Source organism: Hyperoodon ampullatus (assembly GCF_949752795.1).
Source record: "Hyperoodon ampullatus genome assembly, chromosome: X".
Classification (NCBI taxonomy): domain Eukaryota; kingdom Metazoa; phylum Chordata; class Mammalia; order Artiodactyla; family Ziphiidae; genus Hyperoodon; species Hyperoodon ampullatus.
Window position 1 is genome coordinate 88,292,780 of NC_136913.1, and position 11,402 is coordinate 88,304,181.

At 39.8% G+C, this 11,402-nt stretch overlaps 1 protein-coding gene across 1 annotated transcript; it reads left to right on the top strand.

Moving 5' to 3' along the window:
* Positions 1-8,367: 8,367 nt before the first annotated feature.
* On the top strand, positions 8,368-11,061 carry LOC307069751 (melanoma antigen preferentially expressed in tumors-like; the record flags this gene model as incomplete). The annotated part of the gene is given in 4 exon segments (XM_079728077.1): positions 8,368-8,657; positions 9,111-9,713; positions 10,551-10,653; positions 10,657-11,061. Coding segments are annotated over 4 exon segments (1,401 nt in total).
* Between the last annotated feature and the right edge of the window lie 341 nt (positions 11,062-11,402).

Here is an 11,402-nt window from a genome sequence, read left to right on the forward strand (position 1 = left end):
ACATTTTTTTCAGGTGGAAATACCTTTCTGTTTTCAACTTTTGTTACTAACTTTTACTGCATTGGGGTTAGAGAGGATTGTTTGTACTATTTCTACTTTAGAGAAATTGATTATCTAATCTCTGTGAGATAATTATGATCCATTTTTGAGAAGAATATATTCCCTATATAACATTATTGATTAGCTTTCTCTTTTTTTATATGACTTGATCAGCCTTAGACTGAGTTTTGTGTATTAAATCTCCTACTGTTACTGTTTCCTGTTATTATTATTATTTTATCTACGTCTCCTTGCATTTTTGGTTTATAAAGGTGTTTGTTTGTTATTGGTGCATAAATATTCCTAAGGGTTATATCTTCATTGCGAGTTTTGGCTTTTATCGTTAAGACATGTTTTTCATCACGTTTAATGCTTTCTTAAAATCATCCTGAACCACCTGTTTTCTTAACACTTTACTCTCTGGTCTATGCATTTTTTCCTCTAGTATCATTTAATACTCACCTACAGCATTATGATAAAATGTTTGTTCTATTTCCTTCTACTTCACTCCCTTCTCTCATTTTTAGTTGCACAGTTTCTGTGTTTTTTTTTCACAGCATAAATCTTTTGTACATTAGTCTTCTCCCCTTTCCTCCACCTTGATTTTACTATTGTATGTAAAATACTCTCCATTAAGTATTTTGGTGAAGTTTTCCTTCTCATCGCAGTGGGATCACAATCCCAGTTCCTCTTTTAGATTACTTGGCAAACATTCTGTAAAGAGAAGTATAGGAAGTATTGTAAGTTCCTGGGTCACAGTGTCACTGTCTCTCTACTCAACTTTGCTACTGTAGTGCAAAAGCATTCATAGACAATACATAAATGATTGATCATGGCTTTGTTCCAATAAAACTTTATTTACAAAATCAAGCAGTGGGCTGGATTTGGATCATTGGGCCAGTTTGCAGACCCCTACTCTAGTAGCTTCCTTAGGAAGGGCTGAGTGGTGCAGAATTTCCTAAGTTTCTACAAGTTCAAAAGGTTTTTCAGTAAGCTGTGATATTTAAAGGACACCGCAGTTGGTTATGAAATCTATGCTTCAGCCTTTCATTGTAGTCAGTCTTTCTGTGTTTTGATTTTTTAAAAATATTCTATTTAAGGTGGGTTCCATATCCTCCAATGCTTGCTTGAGTATAATTAATTTTGTTTGGAGTGTTGACTTCCAGTCTTTTTCTCCTTCATGGTTGTTTAATATGTATGCACTTTTGTTTCCTCATCTATTTTTTTTTACAAAGTTTTGTATGGAATTCCCTTCGTTCTGTTCATCTGTATGATATTGCTTTTTTCGACAAGATTCCTAGTTTAATAATGTGAATTTTTGTTAGTGTGGCAAAGTCCAGATCCTTTTTATTTTGTTTGTTTGTTTTGGTGATGAAGGGAGAAACCCTGAATGCTCTGATTTTGCAGTTCTCTTATGTCTTGCAAGATCCTTAATTTTCCCCTTTTGTTTATTTACTCCATCATTACCCAAGCGCCAACGGATGCTTCTCCCTAACTCTTTACCTTTATTCTTCTGTAAGAGTTATATCTTTCAAAGACTGCACTTTAAATCATCCCTGTCCCTTCATAAGCTCCGACTTTGGAGTGCCTTCCCTGTAGTCCGGGCTCTCTAGTACATATTCTAGTATACCGTTTTGGTACTTTTATATTTATTCTGGGCTTAGTCATTCTGCTGTAGATTCAGATCAGCTTTCAGCCCGTTTCCACATTCTTTCCTCTCTCTTGGCAGCATTTCTTTGTCTGTCTTTTTGTTTTCCACAAAGCCTAGTAATGGGAGTGTGACAAATCTTATGCCAGAATTCATGATTTTTCTTTTTTTACTCACAATTGTTTTGAATTTTTGGCCTTCTCCATTTTAAAGTAATGATGAGGGTGTGTCTTTTGTGTAGATGTACATTTTCTTTCATATTGGTTTGTATCCTTTTTGGAGAAAATATTTTTTAACATCCTAATTAGAATGTATTTGCTTTACAATGGTGTGTCAGTTTCTGCCTTATAACAAAATGAATCAGTTATACATACACATATGTCCCCATATCTCTTCCCTCTTGCATCTCCCTCCCTCCCACCCTCCCTATCCCTCCCCTCTAGGTGGCCAGAAAGCACCGAGGTGATCTCCCTGTGCTATGCGGCTGCTTCTCACTAGCGATCTATTTTACGTTTGGTATTGTGTATATGTCCATGACACTCTCTCACTTTGTCTCAGCTCACCCTTCCCCATCCCCGTATCCTCAAGTCCAGCCTCTAATATGTCTGCATCTTTATTCCTGTCTTACCCCTAAGTTCTTCCGACCATTTTCTTTTCCTTTCTTTTATCTTTTTCTATTTTATTTTTTCATTTTATTTTTTTTTTGGCGGCTTAAAATGGCAGAAATTTATTCTTTCAGAGTTCGGGAAGCCAAGTCTGAAATCAATATCACTGAGCTGAAATCAAAATGGGGGCAGGGCTGTTCTCCTTCTGGAAGCTCCAGGAGAGAATCCATTCTTGCTTCTTCCAGCTTCTTGGCTGCCAGCATCCTTTGGCTTGTGGTCACATCACTCCCACCTCTGCCTGTGTGGTCACATTGCCATTTCCTTTTCTGTGTGTGTCAAATCTCGTTGTGCCTCTCTTTCTTTCTTTCTTTCTTTATTCACTCATTTATTTATTTTAACATCTTTATTGGAGTATATTTGCTTTACAATGGTGTGTTATTTTCTGCTTTATAACAAAGTGAATCAGTTATACATATACATATGTTCCCATATCTCTGCCCTCTTGCATCTCCCACCCTCCCACCCTCCCTATCCCACCCCACCAGTGGGTCAGAGACCACCTAGCTGATCTCCCTCTGCTACGCGGCTGCTTCCCACTAGCTATCTCTTTTATGTTTGGTAGTGTATATATGTCCATGCCATTCTCTCACTTTGTCACAGCTTACACATCCCCCTCACCATATCCTCAACTGCATGCTCTAGTAGGCCTGTGCTTTATTCCTGTCTTACCCCTACATACTTCATGACCTTTTTTTTTTTTCTTAGATTCCATACATATTTGTGTTAGCATACGGTGTTTGTTTTTCTCTTCCTGACTTCACTCTGTATGAGAGACTCTAGGTCCATCCACTCACTACAAATAACTCAATTTCGTTCCTTTTTATGACTGAGTAATATTCCATTGTATATATGTGCCACATCTTCTTTATCCATTCATTTATTGATGGACACTTTGGTTGCTTCCATGTCCTGGCTATTGTAAACAGAGCTGCAATGAACATTTTGGTACATGACTCTTTTTGAATTATGGTTTTCTCAGGGTATATGCCCAGTAGTGGGATTGCTGTGTCACATCATAGTTCTATTTTTAGCTTTTTAAGGAACCTCCATACTGTTCTCCATAGGGGCTGTATCATTTTACATTTCCACCGACAGTGAAAGAGTGTTCACTTTTCTCCGCTCCCTCTCTAGCATTTATTGTTTGTAGATTTTTTGATGATGGCCATTCTGCCCAGTGTGAGATGATATCTCATTTTAGTTTTGATTTGCATTTCTCTAATGATTAATGATGTTGAACATTCTTTCATGTGTTTGTTGGCAATCTATATATCTTCTTTGGAGAAATGTCTGTTTAGGTCTTCTGCCCATTTTTGCATTGGATTGTTTTTTTGTTGTTGTTGTTGTTGTTATTGAGCTGCATGAGCTGCTTGTAAATTTTGGAGATTAATCCTTTGTCAGTTGCTTCATTTGCAAATATTTTGTCCCATTCTGAGGGATGTCTTTTGATCTTCTTTCCTTTGCTGTGCAAAAGCTTTTAAGTTTCATTAGGTCCCATTCCTTTATTTTTGTTTTTATTTCCATTTCTCTAGGAGGTGGATCAAAAAGGATCTTGCTGTGATTTATGTTATAGAGCATTCTGCCTGTTTTCCTCCAAGGGTTTTATTGTGGCTGGACTTATATTTAAGTCTTTAATCCATTTAGAGTCCATTTTTGTGTATGGTGTTAGGGAGTGTTCTAATTTCATACATTTATATGTCCCTGTTCGGTTTTCCCAGCACCACTTATTGAGGAGGCTGTCTTTTTCACAGCACCACTTATTGAAGAGGCTGTCTTTTCTCCACTGTACATTCCTGCCTCCTTTATCAAAGATAAGGTGACCATATGTGCATGGGTTTATCTCTGGGCTTTCTATCCTGTTCCATTGATCTGTATTCTTGTTTTTGTGCCAGTGCCATGCTGTTTTCATTACTGTAGCTTTGTAGTAAAGTCTGAAGTCAGGGATCCTGATTCCTCCAGCTCCACTTTTCGTTCTCAAGATTGCTTTGGCTATTCGGGGTCTTTTGTGTTTCCATACAAATTGTGAAACTTTTTGCTCTAGTTCTGTGAAAAATGCCAGTGGTTGTTTGATAGGGATTGCATTGAATCTGTAGGTTGTTTTGTGTAGTAGAATCATTTTCACAATGTTGATTCTTCCAATCCAAGTACGTGGTATATCTCTCCATCTATTCGTATCATCTTTAATTTCTTTCATCAGTGTCTTATAAATTTTCTCATACAGGTCTTTTGTCTCTTTAGGTAGGTTTATTCCTAGATATTTTATTCTTTTTGTGACAGTAGTAAATAGGAGTGTTTCATTAATTTCTCTTTCAGATTTTTCATCATTAGTGTATAGGAATGCCAGAGGTTTCTGTGCATTCATTTTGTATCCTGCTACTTTACCAAATTCATTGATTAGGTCTAGTAGTTTTCTGGTAGCATCTTTAGGATTCTCTATGTATAGTATCATGTCATCTGCAAACAGTGACAGCTTTACTTCTTCTTTTCCAATTTGGATTCCTTTTATTTCTTTTTCTTCTCTGATTGCTGTGGCTAAAACTTCCAAAACTATGTTGAATAATAGTGGTGTGATTGGGCAACCTTGTCTTGTTCCTGATCTTAGTGGAAATGCTTTCAGTTTTTCACCATTGAGGAGGATGTTGGCTGTGGATTTGTCATGTATGGCCTCTATTATGTTGAGGAAGTTTCCCTCTATGCCTACTTTCTGAAGGGTTTTTACCATAAATGGGTGTTGAATTTTGTCAAAAGCTTTCTCTGCATCTATTGAGATGATCATATGGGTTTTCTCCTTCAGTTTTTTAATATGGTGTATCACGTTGATTAATTTGCATATACTGAAGAATCCTTGCATTCCTGGGATAATCCCCACTTGTTCATAATGTATGATCCTTTTAATGTGCTGTTGGATTCTGTTTGCTAGGATTTTTTTGAGGATTTTTCATTTATGTTCATCAGTGATATTGGCCTGTAGTTTTCTTTCTCTGTGCCATCTTTGTCTGGTTTTAGTATCAGAGTGATGGTGGCCTCGTAGAATGAGTGTGGGAGTTTTCCTCCAGCTGCTATATTTTGGAAGAGTTTGAGAAGGATAGGTGTTAGCTTCTCTAAATGTCCGTTAGAATTCACCTGTGAAGCCATCTGGTCTTGGGTTTTTGTTTGTTGGAAGATTTTTAATCACAGTTTCAATTTCAGTGCTTGTGATTGGGCTGTTCATATTTTCTATTTCTTAGTGGTTCTGTTTCGGAAGGCTGTGCATTTCTAAGAATTTGTCCATTTCTTCCAGGTTGTCCATTTTTTTGGCATAGGGTTGCTTGTAGTAATCTCTGATGATCCTTTGTATTTCCGCAGTGTCAGTTGTTACTTCTCCTTTTTCATTTCTTATTCTATTGATTTGAGTCTTCTCCCATTTTTTCTTGATGAGTCTAGCTAATGCTTTATCAGTTTTGTTTATCTTTTCAAAGAACCAGCTTTTAGTGTTATTGATCTTTGCTATCGTTTCCTTCATTTCTTTTTCATTTATTTCTGATCTGATCTTTATGATTTCTTTCCTTCTGCTAAGTGTGGGTTTTTTTTTTGTTGTTGTTCTTCTTCTTTCTCTAATTGCTTTATGTGTAAGGTTAGGTTGTTTATTTGAGATGTTTCTTGTTTCTTGAGGTAGGATTGTATTGCTATAAGTTTCCCTCCTAGAACTGCTTATGCTGCATCCTATAGGTTTGGGTTGTCATGTTTTCATTGTCATTTGTTTCTAGGTATTTTGTGATTTCCTCTTTGATTTCTTCAGTGATCTCTTGGTTGTTTCATAGTGTATTGTTTAGCCTCCATGTGTTTGTATTTTTTACAGATTTTTTTCTCTAATTGATATCTAGTCACATAGCGTTGTGGTCGCATAAGATACTTGATACAATTTAAATTTCTTAAATTTACCAAGGCTTTATTTGTTACCCAAGATATCATCTCTCTTGGAGAACGTTCCATGAGCACTTGAGAAGAATGTGTATTCTGTTGTTTTAGGATGGGATGTCCTATAAATATCAGTTAAGTCCATCTTGTTTAATGTATCAATTAAATCTTGTGTTTCCTTATTTATTTTCATTTTGGATGATCTGTCCATTGGTGAAAGTGGGGTGTTAAAGTCCCCTACTGTGGTTGTGTTACTGTTGATTTCCCCATTTATGGCTGTTAGTATTTGCCTTATGTAGTGAGGTGCTCCTATGTTGGGTGTGTAAATATTTACAATTGTTATATCTTCTTCTTGGATTGATCCCTTGATCATTATGTAATGTCCTTCTTTGTCTCTTGTAATAGTCTTTGTTTCAAAGTCTATTTTGTCTGATATGAGAATTGCTACTCTAGCTTTCTTCTGATTTGCGTTTGCATGGAATATCTCTTTCCATCCCCTCACTTTCAGTATGTATGTGTCCCTAGGTCTGAAGTGTGTCTCTTATAGACAGCATATATATGGGTCTTCTTTTTGTATCCATTCAGCCAATCTGTGTCTTTTGCTTGGAGCATTTAATCCATTTACATTTAAGGTAATTATCGATATGTATGGTCCTGTTACCATTTTGTTAATTGTTTTGTTTTTCTGTATTGTAGGTCTTTTCCTTCTCTTGTGTTTCTTGCCTAGGGAAGTTCCTTTAGCATTTGTTGTAAAGCTGGTTTGGTGGTGATGAATTCTCTTAGCTTTTGCTTGTGTGTAAATCTTTTAATTTCTCCTTCAAAACTGAATGAGATCCTTGTTGGGTAGAGTAATTTTGGTTGTAGGTTTTTCTCTTTCATCACTTTAAATATGTCCTGCCACTCCCTTCTGGCTTGCAGAGTTTCTGCAGGAAGATCAGCTGTTTATCTTATGGCGATTCCTTTATGTGTTACTTTTCGTTTTTCCCTTGCTGCTTTTTATATATGTTCTTTGTGTTTAATGACTGATAGTTTGATTAATATGTGTCTTGGTGTTTTTCTCCTTGGGTTTATCCTGTATGGGACTCTCTGTGCTTCCTAGACTTGATTAACTATTTCCTCGCCCCCTTCTCTGGAGCTCCTTTAAGCAGCGCTCCTAAACCCCTCTCCTTGAGCAGCAGGAAACAATGAGGCAAGTAAAAGTCTCTTGTCTTTTCAGCAGCTCCAGACTTTTTCCCTGAGTCCCTCTCAGCTAGCTGTGGAACACAATAACCCTTCAGGCTGTGTTCATGCAGCCACCCCCTGTCCTCTCCCTGGGATCTGGACTCCGAAGCCTGAGCCTCAGCTCCCAGCCCCCGCCCGCCCTGGCGGGTGAGCAGACAAGCCTCTCAAGCTGGTGAGTGCTGGTCGGCACCAACCCCCTGAGCTGGAATCTCTCCGCTTTTTCCTCTGCACCCCTGTTGCTGCGCTCTCCTCCATGGATCCAAAACTCCCACCCTCGCCACCAGCAGTCTCTGCTCATGAAGGGGCTTCCTAGTGTGTGGAAACCTTTCCTCCTTCACAGCACCCTCCCACTGGTGAAAGTCCTGTCTCTATTCTTTTGTCTCTATTTTTTCTTTTTTCTTTTACCTAACCAGGCCCTTGGGGAGTTTCTTGCCTTTTGGGAGGTCTGAGGACTTCTCCCAGCATTCAGTAAGTGTTCTGTAGGAGTTGTTCCACATGTAGACGTATTTCTGATGTATTTGTGGGGAGGAAGGTGATCTCCACGTCTTACTCTTCCTTCATCTTGAAGCTCCTCAGAGGAAATAATTTGACAAAGTCAGCTAGGTGGTAAGCATTGTCTTCTGCTAACTTACCTCTGATATCTAATGGCATTTTATCTCATGTAAATGTGTGTGTGTGTGTGGGCGCGTGTGCGTGTGTGTACACATATATAATTAAATTACACAAAAGTCCATTTTCATTCTATTCCTATAGTAGTGGTCACTTGAATTGGCCCTATGATTGACCACATACTTATTCAATAAGTATTTTTTCCATAGCTAACTCTGGAAGCAAACAAGTGACTATAGATATCTTCTCAGGATTTCTAAATATTCTCCACTCTGAAGCAGGTTTTTGAAGATGGACCAAAAGACCACAGTCACCCTCCTTGAGCTTGCTGCAAAGAGTCTGCTGAATAATGAGCCTGCAGCTATCCATGCCCTGGACGAAATCCCAAGAGAACTCTTTGTTCCATTGTTCAACGCTGCCTTGTTGGGTGGGCATAAGACGATGCTAACGGCAATGGTGAGGGTTTGGCCTTTTCGCTGTCTCCATATTGGGTCATTGAACACACGGGAGTCATACTATGACATCTTGGAAGCCATGACTGATGGTCTGCAGACCCTCCCTGCCCAGAACTCAACCTCTTGGTAAGACTATGACGAGTGGAGACACAGGGAGTCAGCAGGAGAGTATGCTGTATCCTGGGGCAAGGGAATACCTAACCATCTTCCAACAGTAGCCAATGGTGAACACTGCAGTCTTTGCAGAGCTGTCGGTCAGCACTTGGGGTCACCTTCAGGACTCTATTGCCTTATACAGTTCATTATAGAATAGAGGTGCTTGAGGATACTATGAATGGATTTGAGTGCCATACACACAAGTGGAATATGGGCATTGAGACAGGGAAAGCCTGGAGGTGAAGGAGGGGGTGGAGAAAGGATGAAAGATGCTGCATTTGTGTGGAAAGAACTTCTTGGTGAATGGCAATGAAGTGAAAACCAGGGTTAAAGTGCTCCGTCCCTGCTTCTCATCATTGATCTTGCTGGATTATATTAAAATCAGCTATCTCTCATGTGTTCTGTCTCTTCCTTTCCTTACAGGGGGCCCAAACTGAGGATCCTAGATTTAAGGCGTGACCTGGACTGTAAGACAATATGCTCTGAGATAGGGACCACATTCCCTTTCTGTTTTAAGTCATGCAAATACTCTCAGCACTCTATCCTTAAGATAGAAGAAGCTCAGCATAGTGTCATGTGCCTCGGGATTGGTAATTACGGGTCTGAGACTCAGTCAGCTCAGGAACCCATGGAATTACTAGTGGATATTTCCCTCAATAGTACCTTGAGAACAGAGCAATTCCTCTCTTTCCTTTGTAGTAAAATTCAGCAGGACTTTGGGTCCTTGCATGTCTGCTGCAGAGATTTGCAAATCGATAGAATGTCTGGCCACAGAAGTATCCTGCAGTTTCTTGATCTGGGGTGCATTGATCACCTGGAAATGGATCAGGTTGATCTGAGTGAAGTCGTCACCCTTTTGGCTCGGGTGGTCCACCTGAACAGCCTTACTCTGTGTAACATCCCCTTTAACTCTTATCCGAGAAGGAAGTTCATATCTTTTCTCCTCTCCCTTGGGCGGCTGGACAACCTCCAGGAGCTCAGCTTGCCTTTCGTCTGCCTCACAAATCAACTGCACAAACTGCTCAGGTGAGGGGAAGGGGAGGAACCTTTGTTCCTTGAACACCTCATTGTTAAGACAGAAGAGACCATGCTTGGATCTTCCTAAGATCCTTGTAACACATTTCTCTTTCTGCCCCAGCGTAGGCACTGCTGGGACTTTGAACCTAGCCAGGGGAGAGAGGAGTACCTTATGGTGAGCAGCAGATGAGGTTAGAAAAGGAAGCTGTGCTCATACATTCATTCATTCAGTGACCGTGGGCAGACACTATAATAAGTCTGTAAATATGTTGGTGAAAAAGACTCAGTCCTTCTCCTATTGGACTTTCCAGCTCTCTGGAGAGGAAGGGGAGGCATTCAGATGGAGTAACATTAAGCTATAGGACTAATGCACATGCCCATGGATGGGCCCCAATAGTTAACACTGCCAGATAATTTTGCTCCTGTATTTCCCCCAAGCCTTAGACCCTGAATGGAGAGCTTGTCATCTGGGAACTAGTCAAAGGAAACCCTCAGTTGGCTGCTTTCCCAGACCCATCCTCGCCAAATAAGTGAATAATTGAATCAGATCCAACACTGATTATGTCATATATACTAAGTGCATGCAATTTCTTCACTTAATCTTTCCTGCAGTTCTTTATAATAATTAGTACTGTGCACATTTTCAAGATTACATCCCTGTACCTCAGAGTTGTAAAGTAACTTTCTCAAGGTCACAAATCTATAAAGTCTGATCCCAAAGTCCACATTGTTAACCACCTATTGCAAACCGTGAACACAGTACTTTATTCTAGAGCCTTAGGCACCTATAATTTGGGGCTCATTGCCCTCATTCTTTGAAATAACCTTACTGTATTCTCTCTATAGAGTTGTGCCACGTCAGTTGGATACACTGTATCTACCTTACTGTAGCCTTTCTAACAGAGATGTCACTGTCCTGTCCGAGAGCTCTCAGGCCACCCACCTAAACTAACTGAGTCTCAGTAACAACAAGACCTTCTCAGAAGTTTATGAGCCCTTCCAGGCTCTGCTGGAGAAGGTCTCAAGCACCCTGCAACATCTGGAGGTAACCAATTGTATGATAACTGATTCTACTCTCTCTGCCGTCCTCCCAGCCCTGAGCCACTGTACCCACATCCGTGTCCTTAGCTTTGCCTTCAATCCCATTACGATGCCTGTGCTCAAGAGCCTTCTGCAGCACTTGAAATCCTTGATGAAGCTGAAGTATGTGATTTATCCTGCCCCTCTCCATTGCTACGAGGAAGGGAATTTTCATGACAGTTTGGACCGACAGAAACTTGCTGAAGTTCAGGCTCAGTTGGAGTCGATGCTGCACGGGGTACAGCGGGACGACATGAATTGGGCCACTTGTTCATAGTGATTTCCACAGTACAAGGTGTTTCAACACTGATGTGTGGCCATTAAAGCGTTCACTTTTTTCTTTTTTCTTTTTTTTTTTTTTGCCTGAAACCCAAGTTTGTAGAGACACATATGTAAAGTTGTAATGTTCTAGGAAACTGGGGTTAGGAACAGTGGATAGGTAAACTGATCTCTATAAAAGAGGAACTTTAAAAAGGAAATAGAGGAATTTGAAAGGTCCACTGGGTCTCTTGCCCACTGCCTTCTACATCTTCTGGTTACTAACCACAGTGTTGGGTATGTGACGTAAGCTGACCCAGTCATGGTACATCAATTCCTTTTCCACACTGACTGGTTCAC